The sequence below is a fragment of the Merops nubicus genome, unplaced genomic scaffold, assembly GCF_000691845.1.
Source record: "Merops nubicus isolate BGI_N331 unplaced genomic scaffold, ASM69184v1 scaffold14748, whole genome shotgun sequence".
Lineage (NCBI taxonomy): Eukaryota > Metazoa > Chordata > Aves > Coraciiformes > Meropidae > Merops > Merops nubicus.
Window position 1 is genome coordinate 1 of NW_008626460.1, and position 20,591 is coordinate 20,591.

The window sequence follows — 20,591 nt, forward strand, 5'->3', positions numbered from 1 at the left end:
CCCGCGGGAGGATGTCGGAGGATCGCGACACGGACAAGATGATCAAGGTAGGCAGGAGGCAGCGGCGCTCGGGATCTCCCCGCCGCCCGTTCCCGCTCGTCCCCTGTCCTGCGAGGGCTGCTAAGCAGCCCGGGCAGAGCCCTGGGGCCCATGCCCGTTCCCTTCCCTCTGCGGCTCTGCTCCTCGCCGCCCTTCCACCGGGGCCCGGCTGCCCTCGGGCTGTCACCCGCAGTACTCCGATGGGGAGCCCTGGACAGGGACATACGAGCCGCGGATTCAGCGGGATCCGGCTTTGGGGGATCCGTGTTGGGACAGCGAGGCTGCAGGGAGCAGAGCTGGAGCTGTCCGGGGCAGGCAGGGTCTCGGCCTTGCAGCTGCCCCTGCTGCAGAGGCAGCGCTGTCTCCTCTCTCTGTCCCCACGTTCCTCTTCGGATGCTGTGAGGAAAACAAATCTGGCGTGTGGGATGTTTGTGTGTCGAGTGGTGGTAGAGGAGTGAAACAGATTCAGGGTTTCTTTTTTTACAGCCAGAATTGGTGTGTGAGCTTAGTGCTGCCTGGTGAATCCTCCCCTGATCTGGCTGAGTGGATTCCCTGAGGAATTTGGGGAAACCCTTTTGGGATAATGTAACCATAAAAGAATGTTTTAAAGACTCTCTGCAGGCTCTTTACCACGTGCTGAGCTTTCTCTGGCACAGGTTCTGGGTGCCTTCATAAACGTTTGCTTTAATAAGGTGAATGAATTCCTGAAGGATATAGGTAAAAAGACCCTGGATTTTGGGATTTGCCACCTTTCCTTAGCCCTGCTGTTGGGTTTGTCTCCACAAGGGTCACTGGGGACAAAAATCAACTCAAGAGAAGTAGCAGCGCAGTCTGGTGCTGTTAAAATCTGGACTGCTTTAAAATATGTGAGTTTTTTGAACTGAAAAAAAAAAGCCCAGAGTAGCAGGGAGTCTGAGCACCGTGTTCAGACAGCCCAGGCTGTGCTTGAACTGCGAGATGAGGTGTCACAGCTGAGGGCTGTCTCCTCCTGCTTCATTGCCAGTCTGGGCACGGCACAGGTGAAGCAGCTGTCCAGAAGGCTTTCAGAACAAAGGGTTTGCCAGTAGTCCTTTGGTCTTTTATGTGAAGGTGAAGATCTTAGGGCTTAAAACCAAACAAGCTAAAGCAGTTGTGTGAGTGCAGGGCCACTCCTGTGTCTACCCCCTGCCCCTCTAGGGTCAGAGGGCTTGTGACTGAGAACAGATTCGGGGCAAAGCTTTTGGGTTATTTGCATTGGCTGAATCTAAACCATAATTTATTCCTATTATGTCTTCTGCTGATTCCTCTGCTTCTGACATACTCGGTTATTGTTTGAGTTTGATTTGTTTTCACCTGCATCTGCAGGGTTAAGGGCTGTGATTGAGGGTAGTGATTGCTCTGGGGGCAAACCAGCCAGAGGAGGACAGGCTGTGTGTTGGAGCAGTGGAGGTGGAGTTACACTCGTTGCTGTTTTGGTTGTAGAATAGGTGGACTTTGTCCCAGCAGCACATTTGGCTGTGGTGAATATGCAATATCCTTAAAAGTCCCTTATTTCAAACCTTTTCCTGTTGATATTCAGTTGAAACTGAGAAGTGCCCGAGCTCTGCCCTGCACAATCCCAATGGGTGGCTGACTCTGGCTGAAAGCAGCTTGTTGGAGTTGAAGCTGAGGGGAATCTGAGTGCTGCTCTCCAGGCTGTTAGCCTCCCAGACTGCTGACTCTGCACGGGAGGATGCTCAGGCTGTTGTTTTAGGTCCCCTGAGCTCACCCAGAGGGAATCGTGCTGCTGAAGAGAGCTGGACACTTCAGCCTTGTGTGAAACTGTTCTGCAGTCGTGTACATTTCAAGTTCATTTATTCCTGGAAATTAATTGAAGGGCTGATCAGAGTTCTTTTAACACTGGGAGTGGACAGAGTGGCTGTAAGAAACTGCACCACTGCAGATTTTTTTTGGAAGCTCTCTCTCCAGCACCCTCCTGCCTCCTCTGTTCCCAGCCACAGCAGATTAGTTCCAGCTGACCCGTCAGCCCCTCTACGAGTTCAGCTCTGGTTGAATGTTGTGAATTTGTGGATTTGCAGATTCACAGCCTGGTCCTAGATGTGGAGTTTCTCCTTCTGAATGAGATGTGAGCAGTTCTGTATGTTGGTGGACATAGGACTTCTCAAATGCTGTATTTCACTTTGTTAGGAAATGCTGAATAGTGTTTCTTGATCACAAGATTATTCATTTTTACTTCTTCATTCCAAAGCTGCTTTAGAATTTAGACTGGAATCCAAATAAAAATGCAGCAAACAAAAACATTGGCTTTTTTTTTTAAAAACAGTTTGAATATGCAGAATATGAAAGAGGAAATTAACTTTTTATTAAAAATGGACTTATTTGTAGTTGCTGAACTCGTCCTTCAGGAGTTGGGAACTATCAGATTCTCACTTTGATTCACAGATCAGACTTTCCAAGTCCTATCCAGCTGCTCTGTTCCACTTCTTCAGCTGAAATGAAGCAAACGGTCTCTGCCATCGCCAGAGCAGCACAAGGAAGGAGAAACTTGAGTCAAGACTGGGCTTGTAGATGGAGACGGTGTCTCCTTTTAGCCCAACCTGTGCGGCTGAAGGAGGGACGTTTTTGGGGCAGGCAGGCCCTTCTGTGGTTTTGGAAAGGAGCAGCAGACTTCAAAGGGCTGTAAACAAAGAGTCGTTATCACTCGATCAGGCTGCTGCTCCAGACTGCTTTGGCATTGGAGTCTCTGTTTTGGGGGTTTGACTTCACAACTTAAACACTAAGGGTGGTCTTGGAAAGCCTGCCCAAGGGGTTCTGCCCAGTTCAGAGAAACCCTTTCCTTGCTCGTTAGTGCTCTTCCCGAGCTGTGGGTTCATTCTGCCTGTGATGCCTTCAGTTCTCTGCATCTGACCATCAGGATTAAATCACCTTCCCCAACCTGCTGCTCCCAACTGGAATTTCTGCTAGTTGAACTGACAGGAAAGTTTCTTCGTGCATCTACCAACAAACTGTGTGTGATCCACTGTGCTCTTCTTCTCCTTCCTTTTAAAACCCTGCATAAAACCTCCAGTTACCTTTAACTCTTTCACTTTACTCGTTTGTGATTTATGCAGCACCCACTCCAGACTGTGTTAAAAGGCAATTTTTCCTTTCGTGTCTGTCTCTTGCACTCTCTGATCCTTTCACATCATGCCCTCAACATCAACTTTCCTCTCTTGCTGGGTGTGAAGCTGTGTGGGCTGGGGTCTGGCTCCAGCCTGGCAGCAGTGTTCCTCCACGACTGGCATCCCAGGTTAGGAACTGTCATTTTTCAACACCTTCCTGGGGAGCACGAGTGTTCTCAGTTTTCTCATCATTTGTAGCACGAGTGAAGCCTGAAATGCTGCAGTTTTGGCAGGAGGCTAACAGAAGGGGCAGGGCTGATCAGAATAAAGCTGCTCTGCAGGCAGCAGACTATTCTGTTTATTTTCAGTGCAGTTAGGAAATATTTTATCTGCTTGCTTCAGCCTTTCCAGTGCTAGCTCTTGTTACCAGCTCCTTTGAGAATCATTTGGTCTTTTCCAACCTTAATGACTCTCCAGTCAAACTATCAACCCAACAGCACCGTGACCACTAAACCATGTCCCAAAGTGCCATGTCTACACATTTTTTGAACCCTTCCTGGTGACTCCAGCATCTCCCTGTGCAGCCTGGGCCACTCCTCACCACTGTCAGGAAAGAAATTCTGCCTAATATCCAGTCAAAACCTCCCCTGGTGCAACTTCAGCCCATTGCCTCTCGTCCTATCCCTGGTTACTTGGGAGAAGAGACCAACACTCACCTCCCTCCAGCCTCCTCTCAGGGAGTTGTAGAGAGCAATAATGTCTCCTGTGAGCCTCCTCTTCTCCAGACTAAACACCCCCAGGTCCCTCAGCTGCTCCTCACAATCATGTTCCCCAGACCCCTCCTCAGCTTTGTTGACCTTCTCTGGACCTGCTCCAGCCCCTCAAGGTCTTTTGTACCCTGTGGTGCCCAAAACTGACCCCAGTACTCAACCTGTGGCCTCCCCAGTGCCCGGTCCAGGGGCACAATCACTTCCCTCCTCCTGCTGCTCACACCATTTCTGATCCAGGCCAGGATGCTGGTGACCTTCTTGTCCACCTGGGCACACACTGGCCCATGTCCATCTGGCTGCCCACCAACACCCCCAGGGCCTTTTCTGCCAGGCCTTTTCCAAGCCTGTAGCATTTGTCAGAACCACTTTATGTTGCAGTTTATCAGAAAATGTGGCTTTCTGAAAGCTCTTCCTCAGCACTGGAAGAGAGGCTGGGGAAAGCAGCAAGGTGAATCCTGTGTGTGCCTCCCTCAGGGGGTGTGTTTCAGCCTCCAGCCCCGCTCTGCTGTGGGTCAGAGCCTGAAGCAGCTCGTGGCAGCAGTGGCTGTCAAAGCACCCCGTGCTGCAGCTACCTTTGCACCCTGCCTTGTGACATGTTTAAGCATGATAACACCCGAGCTGTGTCATAACAAACCCAAACCCTGTTCAGAGGGATTTGGACAAAAGGATTATAAAATGAGCCTGCTTCATTATCAGACAAGCTAAAACTAGTCACGCAGGGTTTAATTTACAGTGTCATGATTCCAAAGGTTTGCAAACCCTAAGAAAGCAGAAAGATCATTTTCTGTCCTACCACGTGACCAAAAATATACAGAATAATGCTGAAATTGGGCCTTTGTGTTCATTGTGATTGATGTTTATAGTTAGGAAGCTGGATTTAAGAGTCAGGGGGGAAAAGTACCCTTGATACACTTTCTGTATTAAAGGCACAAGATCCCATTATCCTGTTTCAAAGTACCAGGGTGAGCAGCCTCAGCTGCACAGACATAATTTTCAGCTGCTGTGTGTTATTATGTGAGCCTTTGGATTGATGTTTCATTTTCCTAGGTGAAGCAGAACTCCAGAGCTTTTTCTCTGCTCAGCTATCTTGCAAATCAGGTCTGCTGAGCTGGTTTTTTTTTTCAGAAGGGATGTAGTAAATTTTTATTTACGTGTTTGTTTTACTCTCTTTCCCCTCCCCCTGCTCCTTCTTGAATAGGAAACCTCCATTTTAGAGGAGTACAACATTAACTGGACTCAGAAGCTGGGAGCTGGGATCAGTGGTCCTGTTAGGTAAGACTCTACACCTGAGGATCTGTGTGTAACCTCGGCCCGTTCCCTTGGCTGTGGAGCAGTGAGGATGTGTTTGAGGTGTGCTGGCAGCAGAGCCCTGTGATGTGGGGAAGACATAAAGAAGTGTCTCTACTCCACTTGGGTCGTAGCTGATGTGCAAGGGAGAGAGGCTTTGTGGGGTGTGTTGGAAGTAAAAACTCCTCATTCTCTGCCTGGTCCTGTCCCACTCCTGTTTTCCTGGAGAAAAGCAGCAACAGGAGTCGGTTGTGAAACAGAGGTGGCAGAAAATTCTCCTCAAACCCCTTTGGCCTTTTGATGCCAGTGCCAGTGTGGTGCAAAGGTCACTGCTCCCATTGGTGGTATCATCACTTGGGGCTCCAGCTCTGCGTGCCCGTTAGCTATTTTTACCAGCTATTTTTTCAGCTCATCATGTGAGGCCAAAGCAGACAGTGCTGTGAGCTCTGCATCTCAAACCAGACTCGCCCTTCAGGAGTCTCCAACCCCTGCAGGAACTGGATGCTTTCTGGAAAGCAAAACATAGGTTCCCTTTTCAGCAAGCAGTCTCCTTTTTGGGGGCAGGAGTTTGTGTACAAGGGCTGGGGCACAAACGTCTGCACCCCTATTAGTGGGTGCTCAACAGGGCCATCTTTTGCCACCATTTATCCTCCTCTCCAGGCAATTGGTTCCTCCTTGACAATTTTGTGCTGCTGTGTCACCTCTGATCTTTATGAAAATATCCCTTTGTTCTTTATTCTTTTAGCTGCCTGTTAATAGGTGGGACCTTCCCTCTGACACAGCTCGATTGTTAATGTTAAATGGGGGAAAGAGGGGAAAAAAAAACGTGTGTGGCACGGTTGGTGGCCTGGCCCAGAGAGGGATTTCCATTCAGAAACACTTTATTTATTGCAGACTGCACCCTTCATGGGAGATATTCAGGCTGCCACTGTGTGGCTGGGTTTTTTTTTCATCAAAAGCATCTCTTCAGGCTGAATGTATAGAGAGCGTTCTGCTTGTCAGCAGTTCCCCGTTGCTCTGAAACACTTTGTCTGCATTGCTGGGGGTGTAACTTCCTGTGAGGTGTTTTTATGTCACGTATTTGATTGCTGTGGAAGGCTGAAAATGGAGGCTTTCAAGCTGGGCCGTGGTTGCAGGTGCCCTGTATCTTCCTGAGAGCAGGAATTCCTGTTAACTCCCACGTGGAGAGCAAGCTCGTAGCGACAGATCAATTGCTTGAAGTGTCTCTTTAACATTCTTGCTGACTGAATAATTTTATTGCTGTAATACCAGAGTCTGCGTGAAAAAATCCTCTCAAGAACGTTTTGCACTGAAAATTCTTCTTGATCGTCCAAAAGCTAGAAATGAGGTATAGTTCTCTTTATACTCTCTGCCTTGTGACACGCCACAAAATCTCACACTTTGGGTCAGTTGTTGCAGTGGGTTAATATAAAAAACAAACAAAATAACACCCTTGCTGTGCAGGATTCCTCATGTTTGCCCTTGCTGTGCCCAGTTCCTGTAGGATGAGGTGCAGAGGGTCTGTGTATGTGCAGGTGTAATGTCTAGAGCTGCATTTTAGAGCTGGTGTTTCTCCCTACGTCCCATGTGGTGTAATAAGGAGAGTTTAGGATGAATTTTAGTTCTGTGCATCTCACTCTTGGATGTCACTGCTCTAAGAATTGGCAGGAGTGCTTCAGGTTGTACTCTTGAGTGGCAGGGGTTGATCTGGGTATGAGAAGCTAAATAAGCTCACTGAGAATGTTTGTGACTTGCTGTGGCTGGCAAGAGCATGCCAAGGTGCCAAACTCAGCCTGCCAAAAATGATGGGCAGCTGTTCCTGTTCATTGTCCTCAAGGTTTAGGCAACTTCCATATCTTGTTCCTGAGAAAATTCTCATTTAAAATCCCCAGGGGAAAATAACCTGTTGACAAAAAGCATCAAGCTGGGTTTAGCAGGCCAGGTAGCTTTCAACTGGGGAAAACTCCTTAGGTCCCTGTTTCAGAAAGTTGGAAGAGGAGATGACATTTCACATGCTGGGAGTGCCAGGTCAGTGGGTCATAGAAGCAGCTAGATGATGGAATTTCAGGTTTTATTAATGAACTTTTGGTTTCAATGGTCTCTCTATTGCTACTTTAAAGCTAGTTTTAGCTTTAAATTTATTTAAAAAGACAAAGGACTCCAAAGATTGGGTGTTTCCTGGCACACTGTTGGGTTTGGTTCCATGGCTGCAATGTGTCCTCTTTTTGTCTCGCTGTGTGGTGGCTGTTGGTCACTCATAAAAATGCTTCTCAGTGCTTCTTGTTGTCTCAATAATGTTGGAACTGGAGGTTACTGGTGCTGAGCACAACTGGCAGCACCCAGGCTCACGTGTGCCATGGTTTTGGGGGCAGAGGGAGGAGCAGAAGGGGTCGAGTGTGTGTTGCTGTGTACAGTAACGTTTCTTCCCTTCTCTTCAAGGTACGTCTGCACATGATGTGTGCAACACATCCAAATATTGTTCAAATTATTGAAGTTTATGCTAACAGTGTGCAGTTCCCACATGAATCCAGCCCAAGGTAAGATTACATAGGGTGATTCATGCCCACAGCTTGCTTTCCATGTTTAGGCCAAGGTATAGTGGAGTTTGCCTTTTTGGTTTTATTTTTGGTCTTTAATCACAGTGTGACTAAAATCAATGTTTAATAGAGGGTTCCAGAGATTGTGTGTATCCTCCAGACTAAGCAGTGCTTGCTTTTTCCCCTGTCAATACCCAGACCTTTGTATATTTAAATGGATTTCCATCCTTTGCTACTGGTCTTGAATACATCTTAATTCCTGAGGTTTTTCATGGATTCAGGTGGTGATAGCTGCATTGTCCAAGAGAGTATATTAGCTTCTAGCTTCTGTCCTGCTTTAATACTGCTTTAGTGGCTTGAATTGAATTGTAACCTTTGAGCCTCCTCCTGCTTTCAAAGCACTGTTAAAGCAAGATTGGAGCTGTGACTTTTGTTGCTGCCTAGAATCCTAAGTGGGGTCCTTGGACGTGATGGTAATGCCTGTGAGCTGCTGGGAAACTCAAAGTGCCAGTCTTCACTGAAGCAAAAAGGAAGAAGGAATTGTTTCTATAAATACTAGGTTCTGCCCTGTAAACTCTTAATACATTGTCCTGCTTGAAATGAACACAGCAAAGCATGAAGCAGACTTACTATTTTTCATACATTAATACTTCTTGGGATAAAAACCTTCTAATTGGACACTAGTTGAGAAAAGAAAATCAGAGGTGGGAGAATTAAAGAGGGGAGACCTCTCTTAGTCTCTGATGTATCTGATTTTGCTGTGTGGTGAGAAGAACTAGAAGCTGCTTCCTTGAGGATCTAGCAGTCCTGAGCTCCACACTTCCTATTCATTGTCCTTCATAATTACAGCCATGAAGCTGTCAATTAAAACCATGAGGTACTGCAGGGTATCCAGACTTGAAAGCATTAAAGATAAACCCTCAACCTTCTGCTTCTGGGTTGCTGTGACCATCTTCAGGAGCGAGGCAGGGCGGCGTGTCTGCAGGGATGGGCACAGCCTGGCACACGCTGTGCCCTGGGCCAGCTCCAGCCTGGAAGCTGTCGAGCCTGTTCAATGCAAGACTCTACCTGCTGTATGATCCTTTTGAGGGCAGAGTTCTACATTGATGTGTCTGAATGGCTTCCAGGTCCAAACTGGCTTGCTGGTGGAGAGCGTGGGTGGAGCTGGCATGAATCTGAATGCATCCATGTAGACATGTCCGTGGTGTTGGTTCCAGCTGGATGTGGGAGCCCAACATGAAGAGCAAACTGTAGGTTCCTGGCTGACAATCACTGAACCAGATTGTGCTGGGAGCCAGAAAATCCTGCAGCTTCTATGTTTAAGGGCAAAAATCATGGCACCAAATGAGCTGTAACGACTGCAGGAGAAGCAAGTGTGTGTCTCTCTCTGGGCCTGCATCAGTAGATATGAAGTATGCATTATTAGCTTAGCAATTCTGTTATTTTTTGATTCTTTTTCATGTAACAAAATGAAATGCTTTTAAACAGGGCTCGGCTCCTTATTGTAATGGAGATGATGGAAGGGGGAGAGCTATTTCACAGAATCAGCCAGCACCGGCACTTTACTGAGAAGCAAGCAAGCCAAGTAACAAAGCAGGCAAGTTAACCCCATGTCTAAACAAATCCATGAATGATAATGGCTCAAGTATTTAACAATTCCTCGAGGGGGGGGAGGGGGTGGGGAAAAAGGAAGCTAAAATAATCCTCAGTTCTGATCCGATGATCATTGCCTGCTTTGTTATAACCTGACAATGCCAAAGTTTCGATAGAAGGGAAGAATTCAAAGGTGTGGGCTAGTTCTTTTGGGTTGGCACCCTGGTGTCTCTGCTGTCCTTAGCAGTGGTTTTCCTAACCTGGTCTGCAGAACATCTCACCAAAGAGGGCTCTTCTTGCACGACCTTGCTGCTGTACCCCTCACACTGTTCTGGGAGAGTTACCTCCAGCAGTCCACGGGCTCTCACGAGACCCCACGTGGCTCCAGCCTGAGAATCACTCTCAGCCAGGACACAGACCTGGTGGGGTAGCAGATGATAGCAGACATGTGTCCTGGGCAAAGGGTTTTCCAGCTGGGTTCTGTGTTTGGTGTTATGGAAGCCCTGCCTGTGGGGAGGGTAACAAGAGGAATGTACCATGTGGTGCAGGTTTCCTGTGCTGCTTGTCCTGATGTCATGTTTCCTTCTATTTCTCTATGCAAATGACTGTCAGATGTTGTGTTTTGTAGCTTCCATGGTATTTATTCCTAGAGGTTTTGGTGTCCATCAGGCTCTCTGTTGCTCAGCAGTGCTTGGTGTGACTGGCTGTGATCCTGCTAGAGTAGGCAGGATGATGGAGCAGAAGGGCCTCTGTGGGATTCAATGTGGGGATCCCCAGTGTCAGCTCCTCTCAGTTCTGGGCTCAGCTTGTTCCTTTCCACTTCTGAGCTTTGGGGTGACCTGTGGTGCCCAGTCAGAGAGCTTGGATTGGTGGGAGGGCTGCAGGCAACGTGGTGTGGCTGAATGCTGGGGCACCACAGCAGACTGTGGCTGTAAGGAACCAGGAGGCAGAAGGATCTTGCTGCCCAAACAGCTGGGTGGAATTCCCACTTCTTCTGTGTGGGAATTGGCACCATGGCATGAAGCTGAGGGCTGGAGTTGCCATCGTGTGCTTCTTGCAGAGGTTATATTGGCATTCCAAGGAAAATAAACACGAGCTGTTGGTGAGATATGAATCTGTAGATGTCCTGCCCCCATACCAGTGATCCCTGCAGTGCATGAAGGAAAGAAAATATGAGACAAGATATTACAGCATTTGTTGTAAATTGACAGGGCTGTTTATGAATATATCTATGTCCCCATCACTTGCTTCCCCCTAAGCTGGGGAGAGAATGTTTGGTACTGAGGGAAAAAAAAAAGCCAGATCATTTCAACTTTTCTGTCTTGTGCTTGGACTTGTTTCTGATGAAATGCTGAATGTGCTGTACCTTTTGGGTTCCATCCAACAAAGAAATTAGGTGGAATTACAGAATTATTCTTGACAGTTTGTTTTGGTGTCCTCTGGGCTGTTTGATTTTTGACAATCCAAGGCAGTCTCCAGGATTAATACACTGGGAAAATCTTTTAAAACAGAAGACAAGACTTTGAATTGAAATCTGACTATGTGTACACTTGGGTTATTCATGTCCCAAGTAAATCTTTGCTTTAATGCTTATACAAATGAAGTTAAAAGTGATGTTGAAGTCTTACTCTCTCATTTAGTGGTTCTTCACCATTGTCTTGAACTACAGGTCTTACTTAGTTCCTTGTACCCAGTAAAATCTTGTCACAAGGCTATCTCATTTTCTCTGGGAACGTGTTTTATTTGTTTCTGAGCTAAGTTAACACTGAAGTTCTCTCATCACAGTAATTTGCAGTCTTCTAAGGACTCAGTGCTTCACCCAGGGTCCTGTGTTTGGGTAGGATCCTGTAGAAGCCAACAGGAATGCTTTCCAATCAGGCCTTAGTTTTGTTTCAGTAATGCTGTTCAAGTGTTTATGCTTTGGTTTTCTTTAAATGAATTACACTTTCAAATGTCCAGTCTGTTGAGCTTTCCTGACTGGGTTACAGGTTTCTAAACCACAGCAGTGTGAGAAGCTGCCTTTGAAAGAACCAAGTAACATGTTTCTTCCATGACATGAGTAAATTGCAGGTGGCACCATCAAGAATTATAGAACAAAAATGCCTGAATGTTGACTGGTAATGCAATAAAATAGTCACTGAATTATTAAAGCAAGAACTTGCTGCTGACTGTTAAACAGAATGTAACTGCTGGAGAGGGTTGTAGTGCCCTTGTGGGCCTAGCAGAGCACATCAAAGGACACTGTCACAACGTGCCTCACTTCTGGGGGGCTAATAGTGCCCTCAGTCAGTCAAACTAAGGTTGTTGGGAAGCCCAGGATGACTTAAGTTTTTATTTTCTGCTTGCTTTGAGTGAAATGCAAACTGAATAGCTCAGGGGGGTTCATTTCCCTACTGCTGCTTTGCTGCAGTATTGTGCAGTATGGCCAGCCTTGTCCTGGCTCAGAATTGGCCTCGGGGGGTGGGGGGAGGGAAGATGTTTGGGGTTGAAGCTGTGTTGGCCATGTCCTTTTTAAAGCTAAAAGAACTGCCCAGGGTAAAGGAGGAGTTCTGTGATTGTAGTTGATTTATTGTGCCCTTTTTCAGATAGCTTTGGCTTTGCAGCATTGCCACTCACTAAACATTGCACATAGAGACCTCAAGCCTGAGAATCTCCTCTTCAAGGATAACTCTCTGGTAAGATGAAGACTCATTTATTCTGTGTTTACTGCTGAATTCTATAAAATGGCTGAATGGTGGTAAAATGGCATTAATGCAATGTTTTGGTGACATGAATGACTTTGTTTGGTTTTGTGCTTTTCATATTCTGATCTGCTTGGAGTACAGGCTGTCCATGCTGCTGCTGTTGAACAGGGGTCAGGTTCTCCACCTCAGTGTAGACTCTTGCTGAGGAGAAAATGTACTCTGCTGCATTTCCTCCCAAGGTGTCCTCAGGATGTTCTAACATGCATTATTGGTGCTTTGATGTATCCAAGCACTTCCCTGTTTCTTCTCCCACACTAAACCACCCTGCATATGCAGTGACCCCTCTGCAGTGTGCTTTGTGCTTTCCAAATCTGAAAGGGAGACTGCTTTTGATGCAGAGCACCCAGGAAAACAAAAATGGTTGTTTCAGAGATCAGCTTTTAGCTGCTCTGTGGAATGACAAGGGTGTAGACACAAAAGAGGCGTAGGTGTGGCAAAGGTGAGATGAGGACAAGGTGAGAAATGTGTTAGAAGAGCTGGTACAAGGAGATTTTGTAACGAAGCCTCTTCTTCTTTTAGGATGCACCTGTTAAATTGTGTGACTTTGGATTTGCCAAAGTAGACCAAGGGGACTTGATGACACCACAGTTCACTCCGTATTACGTGGCACCTCAGGTAACAAAAGCTTAGCTGAAGGGGAATCATGACCTTTATTGCCTGTGCCTCCACAACCACATCATTTTAAAAGCCTTTGTCTTTTTAAGGGCTTCTGGGTGCAGGAATCTTGAGTCATTGTGTAGTGTCCACCTTTCAAATGGGGTGCCACAGTGATCTGTTGATTACAGCAGGAGATCTTGAGGCACGTTTCCCAGACTGTGTTCTTAGTGCTGACTGATGCCTCCTGACTTGCCTAGGTGAGACTGCTCCAGGATTTTGACAATTGGCCTTTAAAGCAGTTGGTTTGAAAAAGTCCTTGCTTCACAATTCTTCTGCTAGCTCAGGCTCATTCAAGATTACATTAGAAAGGACTATGCTGAAACAAAAAAAGGTTCTGTAAAGGCCATTGCTCAAAAAGAGGGCAGTGCCAGAGGGTGACCTTTTCACCCTGGCTTGGCCCCCTTGTTGGGATGCAGTAAGACATTGTCTATAATTACAGACAGGCTGGTTTTTGTAGTGCTGCTCTCCCCATTCTCCTTTGTGCTTTGTGTCAGAGTCCTGAAGGAAATGAAAAAGAAAACTGCTGATAGATATTTAATTGCAGTCCTGGGCATGTCAGCAGCCTTTAATGACTAGGGAGAGCAACTGCAGAGATTGGGTCATGAGGCCACAGCTGAGTGCCCTGAAAATGCCTCCTCCACTGGAGCCTGCTGGTGAAGGGCCACGGGCACTACAGACAGGGTTTATAAAACCAGTGAACTGCCAGAGTCATGAAAAGCTTCTCCTGAGCTTATTTGAACTGAGAATTTTGTAGAAACCCAGAAGCACAGTTTTGGTCAGCAAGGGGTAAATGGGATGTGATTTGTTCATGGGAGAGGCAAAAAGGGACATCTTGGGAGCTGGGGTTACCCTCAAATACACTTTAGGCTCTAGTTCCAAAGCATAGAGGTCTTAGAGGTTTTGAACAAGAGAAGTGTGAGCAATAGCTTTAGTTCATGCAAAACTAGGGGTTTCATCCAAAGCAGCAATAAATTTTAGCTGAAATTCTCCCCATGTAGAAAGTTCCAATCTTTCTTAGGAAGAACAGTTTGAGTTTGGCAGAGGATGACCTGGACTAAGTCCAGCAGCTGCCCTATGGCATAGGCATCACTGTGGTGCCTGGAGGTGAGATGTGTTTTGCATTATTTTTTCTATTTTCTTTTTCCTGCCATGGCAAACAGGTATTGGAGGCACAAAGACGACATCAGAAAGAGAAATCTGGTATTATCCCAACCTCTCCAACACCTTACACTTACAACAAGGTAAGCCATGAAACAGTCACTGTCTTTACAGCAGCATCTTCCCACCCCCTGACGTATCTGCTGTCTATAGACAGTTTATCACCTGAGGCAATAAAGTTTATTGCCTTGAAATGACACACTTAGGGCCAGGAGCAATAAAGTTGATCTGATCTCTGTGACAGGAATACATCTAACTAGCCAAATAACTCACACTGAGTAGAAAGGATCCACAGGAAACAGGGAAATGATATCTTGCTTGCAGTTCTGTGTGCACGTGTGCTTCCAGCTCTAAGGAAGTAGTACCTTTAGGGGTGTATTTCTCAAAAGTGTGGTTCCTTGGCCTTCTCCACAGGGAGTGAGCAGATATACAGTGGGATCCCCCCCAGGTTCCATTCATTACACCACCAAGAAGATGATGATGATGATGATCTGTGCAGGTAGTTGTTTAGAAATGATGTGCTAAAAGGTGCTCTGCCTTCTTCCTGCTTCCAGAGCTGTGACCTGTGGTCCCTGGGGGTGATTATTTACGTGATGCTGTGTGGCTACCCTCCCTTCTACTCCACTCAAAAGTTTGGTTCCTTTGGCTTCTCCACAGGGAGTGAGCAGGTACACAGTGGGATTCCCCCCAGGTTCCATTCATTACACCAGCAAGAAGATGATGATCTGTGCAGGTAGTTGTCTGTTTAGAAATGATGTGCTAAAAGGTGCTCTGCCTTCTTCCTGCTTCCAGAGCTGTGACCTGTGGTCCCTGGGGGTGATAATTTACGTGATGCTGTGTGGCTACCCTCCCTTCTACTCCAAACACCACAGTCGGACCATCCCGAAGGACATGAGGAAGAAGATCATGACGGGAAGTTTTGAGTTCCCCGAGGAGGAGTGGAGCCAGATCTCAGAAATGGCAAAAGACATCGTGCGAAAGTGAGTAGTCCTTGGAGGAAAAGGTTGTGTGGCTCTTTGATTGGGGGAAGAAATTGGGGAAACCACTGGAAAGTACATTATCCCAAAGGGTTTGTTGCCCCAGAGGCGGGGGGAGCTGTCTGCAGCATGTACAGCTGAAAAATCTCCTGTTGTATTCAGCACAAATCAAGTCTGGTAAATGTTTTTTTTTCTTTCCCTCTCTCTTTTTTTTTTTTATCCCCAATTGTTGTGTTGAATTTTTGTTGTCTCCTGCCTCTGAAGTGGCTAAAGTGCATTGTGCATTTAGTCTTCAAGGGGAATGGGTTCACTGCCTTGCTTCAGAACAGTGTAGGCCACTGGCTGCCCCTTTGCAGGTGCTCTCTAGGCATGTAGCTCCTCTGGTAACATTTAAACTCCTGTTTAAAATCAAGGAGCATTTAGGATCTGGTAGATCCATCCCTTGAAACCCTGTGCACATAATACACAGTCTGAAAGGAGCCAAGAGGGAGGCACGGGAAGGGAGGTTAAGATCTTGCACAAGGTTTCAGGCTATGAGATAAGGTTGTGCATTGATATTTTATTCTAAATGCTAAAGGAGCTTGTTTTTCATGCAGTGCACATCTCAGCTGTAAATGTTTCAAAGACTGTGATCCTGTGGTTCTGTTTGAAAGCAAAAAGGTGGCACTGATTAGGTCTTGGCCTCACTTACTTCTTAAAATGTAAGAGGGACTTACTGCCTTTATTTGCATTGCCAGAGGAACTGGAAGGATAAAAGCCACATAAGTAGAAAAAAATCAATCTGTTAAATAATTTTAAACTCACTCTCTCCTCTGACATACTGTAAAAACTCCCAAGAGCTTAACATTGTTTGGAGAGGGTTCTGTGACCTGTTTACAGCAGTGCAGGAGAGCCCACAACCTTTCACCAAATAAATTATAGACCAAGGTCAACTCTTAATTCTCACTCAGAAGCTCCACAGTTAATAGGTTTCATTGTCTCTTAAAATGACCATGAAACTCAGCTCACAGAACGTTGTTACTTGGATTCAGTTCACTTCACTTAATTCTCTCCCTGATGTTATCAGGACTCCCTTTCCTGCCTGTCATTTCCAGCCAGTGAGTCTGAATGGGTGGTTGTGGTGCAGGAATACATTTAGACTTTATAGAATTCTGGATAAGTTTCCATTTTATTTATGTAGACTGCTCTTCATATTGAGTCTTGCTTCTGGAGGTCCTGTTTGGCATTCAGGGAGCTGCTTCCTATCAAGCCTATGGAGCTGGTTCCTGACCTCAAGCTTTATGAGCTGGAGTGCTGGATAATAGATAATTATCTGCCAAATCTCTTTCCATTATTTCATTCTGGTAAAATGTAATTCCATGGAGTTGTCAGAGACCTCAGAATAAAGTTCCTTCTTCTTTTGAGGTGCTGTGGCTTGCCCAAGTGTCCATTACTTGAGGCTTTTGCAGGGGAGAAGAGCCAAGGTCCTTGGTATGTTGTTAGGTGGATGGGTTCTAGATGGGCATTTCCAGAGAGTGTTGGTCTGCATCATTTCCAGGTCCTCTGGAAGGTGATTTCCTGTCTGAGAGGGTGTGAATAGAGAGTTCAGCAGTACGTGGATGTTACTAAAATGGCTTTCAGCACCTTTCTTTTACACTGAGATGCTGAATGTCACTGAGTGAGCTGTGACAGCATTAAAATATCCTCACAGCAAGGGTCAGTGAAGCTGGTAGAAACTCAGACTGCTTTTGGGTCAGCTTAGAGTTTTAGTTGTTAGGTGGAGTTTCTTTTTTGTCCCCTCTAATGCTTAGAGATTACAAAGTGCTCTGATCCCAGACAGAGCAGCACGTTGTAAATCCACAAAGACCTTTTTATGGACTGATTGATTCCTCTCCCAGGCTGCTGAAGGTCAAACCTGAGGAACGACTGACCATTGAAGGTGTCCTGGACCATCCCTGGCTCAACTCCACTGAGGCACTTGATAACATCCTGCCCTCTGCCCAGCTGATGATGGACAAGGTCTGAACAACACCTTATTTTATCAAGAGTGTTGCACAGGAGTGATGGATAGCTCTTGGGTGGTTTGAGTGTTCTCTTTCCTGTGGTGTTATGCAGATACAGAGCTCCTGTTCTGACTTAATGAGAGCTTGAGATCTTTGTGGGAAAGTAGAGTTGAAATTTGGGCTTGGAGAAGATGCTCCAAGATTGGTGGTAAAGAGCAGCCCATGTGCTGACAAGCAGAGAACAGAGTATGGCACTAAATGTGCCTGAGGATTCTGCTGCAGGTCTTTTCCCCTTTTTCAATGTTTTATACCTGACTATAGCTATAAAAGAAAGCCCTTCTTGCTTCCTTTAAATTCCACTCAAAGAGAGTTCAGTCAGCACACTTAAGCCTGTGAACATGAGAAGCAGAGGTGATCCTTTGTCCTGTTAGCTCCTGTGAGGTCAGGATATATTGTCCCACAGTCAGTTACTGTAGTTCTGATCATACCTTGCATAATGCAAACCTGATTTTTGGTATGCAGCTCTGAAATAAATGGGATTTTGCTGCCTCTTGCTTTTTGCCCATGGCTAACGTTGTCCACGTGTTGTTCCTTAATTCACAAAGAAGCTAATTAAAACATCAAGTGCAACTCTTTTTCATTCCAGGCAATGGTTGCAGGGATCCAACAGGCTCATGCAGAACAGCTTGCAAACATGAGAATCCAAGACCTCAAAGTCAGTCTGAAACCCCTTCACTCTGTCAACAACCCAATCCTGCGCAAAAGGAAGTTGCTGGGGTAACTCTCTAAAGCTCTTTGTGAGAAACCAAAGTGTAGGCAGCTCTGGTGCCCAGGGAGTGACTTCAAGCATCTTACAGGTTCATTCAGTTGTAATGATGCTCCTGAATTTCTGGTTTGGTTGACAAATGCTGCCTGCTGAAGTGGGTAGTTGGAGTCAAGTGATTCTTGCACAATTGGGTGTGTCCTCCCAAGATGTGCCAGTGAGGGCAAGAGGGAGGTTGGATGGTGTTCCTGTAGTGTACAGGCAGCAGAACAGATGGGTCACATCTTGAGTAAGGGAAGGCAAACTGGGAGAAAGAATTCCAAGATATTTTTTCTGATCCTGACATGTATTTACTGGAAATGTCAGGTAATCTCTCCCTCTTTGAGTTACCTATCTGAAAAATAGGATCATGTGGTTTAGGGTTACCCTTACTTGAATTAATGTAAAGGAATATTTCTTTTTCTTCATATTTAAAGTGGTCTCATGGTATAGGAGGATGTTATAATGAATGCTGAGCCCAGGTCCCAGCCCCAGCTTTCCAGACAGTGCAAGAGTGTCTCAGACCAGTGCAGTTATGCAACGAGTAACGGCCTTGGGTTGCACTCAGCTTGTAACTGCTTTCTCCTTGTCCTTTCACAGCACTAAGCCAAAGGATGGGGTTTACATCCATGACCCTGAGAATGGGAGTAACGATTCCAACGTGGCTCTGGAGAAGCTCAGAGATGTGATTGCTCAGTGCATTCTCCCACAGGCTGGTAAAGGTTGCTGCTTTTCAGAAAGTTCCATTCCTAAACACGCGAGACACTCGACTTTTTCCTGTGCCTCAAGATCAGTGTCAGTGGTCAGGAAGGATAAACAGAACTCCTGTTGTTCTAGTCAGCCTCAAGAGGAAAGTGTTGTCTGTGGACTGTAATTTTGGTGCATGCATAATATTAGTGTCAACACTGACGTGCCAAGCTGTTAAAATAACTTCCAGACAGGAGTGTCTCCCTTCAGACCCACTTCCTAGTTGGTGTGAGGGGAGGAGCAGTGGCTGCACTGCTGACTGAGCCTCTGAACCTTGCTGCGAGGCAGAATGACAAACCCCTTTATCTTTGTTCTCCTGAACAGGAGAGAATGAAGATGAGAAGCTGAATGAAGTGATGCAGGAGGCGTGGAAGTACAATCGAGAGTGCAAGTTGCTGAGAGACACTCTTCAGAGCTTCAGCTGGAATGGTGAGGAACAGCTCTTCCAGGGAGGACGGTGCTGATGCCCGTGAAGGGGGCAGCAGTGACCTTCTTCTATGGAAATAAGCCACATATCTTGAATTTGTGCCAAACTCATTTAGGTTTAGAGACTGTTTCAGCTCTTCTGCCAGTAGGGGTGTTCTAGAAATGAGGTTGAAGGTTCTGCTTTAAGATTTCTCTGTGAGGTTCAGGGCAGAGTGTGCAAAGACACAGAGTCACGTAGGAACCTGACAGCACAAATGGATTGTTGCTTCTTGGCTGTTTTGAGCTGGTTTTCTTCCAGTTCTTTATTCCCCTTCCAGCTGTTTATACCCCTCTTTCTGCTGGAGGCTGCTGCCCTTGTCTTGGTCAGCACAGCACCTCTGCTGCTCCGTTTGGATGGGAAACAGAATTAAACTAGGCCAGCTGCCTTGGGAGCATTCGAGTGGCTCCCTGACAGAACAGGGTGGGTGGCAGAGATATCAGCACCCAGGAGCAGAAGCAGATGAATAGAAAGGGAGCAGGGACATCAGCCAGGCTCACAAGGGCTCAGTTGTTCCTCTTCCCTCATCGTGTTTCGGTTGGTTGGTTTTAATTTAAGTTCTGAGGTGCTTATTTTTTAAAATGGAACTAGAGGGCATAACTCAGTTTGGTTCCTTTGCAGATACTGTGGTGAGTTTGTGTGTGCAGCATTGTTTTGTGTGCAGGCAGGGTGTAACTCCAGCTAACTGCTTCCCCCTTTGTGCCCAGCACCAGCTGACTGCCTGTTCTTTTCCTTTCAGGCAGAGGATTCACAGATAAAGTGGATCGACTAAAACTGGCAGAAATAGTAAAACAAGTTATTGAAGAGCAGACAAACTCCCATGACTCTCAATAGCTGGAGCTTCTTAATCTTATTTTTTTTACCATTTAAGATTTATTCTTTAACTGTAAAAAGTATTTTTATGTAAATTAATAAATCATAATTATTTCATTAAATTTCCATACTGCTTGAAAAAATGCTGTATAGTTGTAGATATAAAAAAAAAAATCATTGGTACTGTAATATTTTTTTAAAGCTCAGTTCTTTGAGGTATATATGATCACTGATGTACTGTTAAACATGAGTCCCCCAGGTGGGACAGATGATATTGTTAAAGACCATTCTTTTTCTTAATAACCAGTTGCAGAAGCTGCCTTCCATCTGCTATCCCTACAGCCAGCTGCAGTGACCATGTCTGTGAAGGAGGCAGCCACAGTTTCTCAGCACCCGAGGCCACGCTTGGCCTTGCCCAGGGAGCCCCAGTTCAGATGCTTGCTGTGTTTTTCAGTTGTAGCCCTCTTTTTTTTCCTTCTTCCTCATCTTCTTCAGACCTTCTCTAAGGCTTATCTCTTTCTTTCTTCTCCTCCATCGTCTTCAGGCCTTTTTTAGGGCTGAATTGGCCATTCAGCATAAGACTCCTCTTCTTACCCTACTTTTCCACAGCAGAACAGAAGAATGTTCTAGCTACTTACGTACAAGCTATTTTTATTTTCAGCATGGGATCTTCTACAGACAAAAACAAGTGTGAAGTTCATTCACTTCATCCCCCAATCAGAGGCTGTGTGTATTCCACCCGTGTTCTCCATTCGTTCCTTTCTAGAAGATCCACCACTTGGTTTCAAACTTGTCCTCTTCTTTGAAAGAGAACATCCTGGCAAGGGTCATAGTGCTGCTGTGTGAGTCCACCAGTGATCCTTCTGTGTCACCCTCTGGAGTCCAAGCTCCCCATCTCTTTTGATGCCTTTGAGCTCCTCCTGAGGGAGCAACAGCTGCTTG

At 46.0% G+C, this 20,591-nt stretch overlaps 1 protein-coding gene across 2 annotated transcripts; it reads left to right on the plus strand.

Moving 5' to 3' along the window:
* Positions 1-11: 11 nt before the first annotated feature.
* MAPKAPK5 (mitogen-activated protein kinase-activated protein kinase 5) lies at positions 12-19,767 on the plus strand. Of its 2 annotated transcripts, none has more exons than XM_008946013.1 (14): positions 12-47; positions 5,088-5,161; positions 6,449-6,524; positions 7,616-7,713; positions 9,202-9,310; positions 11,892-11,981; positions 12,570-12,665; positions 13,868-13,948; positions 14,658-14,845; positions 16,720-16,840; positions 17,471-17,601; positions 18,227-18,342; positions 18,698-18,802; positions 19,576-19,767. In XM_008946013.1, exons 1-14 carry the CDS (start codon positions 12-14, stop codon positions 19,668-19,670), a joined length of 1,416 nt encoding a protein of 471 aa, XP_008944261.1. In that variant the 3' UTR covers positions 19,671-19,767. The 2 variants fall into 2 exon arrangements, with proteins under 2 accessions (XP_008944261.1, XP_008944260.1); XM_008946012.1 differs by having other exon boundaries at positions 18,227-18,348; positions 19,576-19,765.
* The last annotated feature ends 824 nt before the right edge of the window (positions 19,768-20,591 follow it).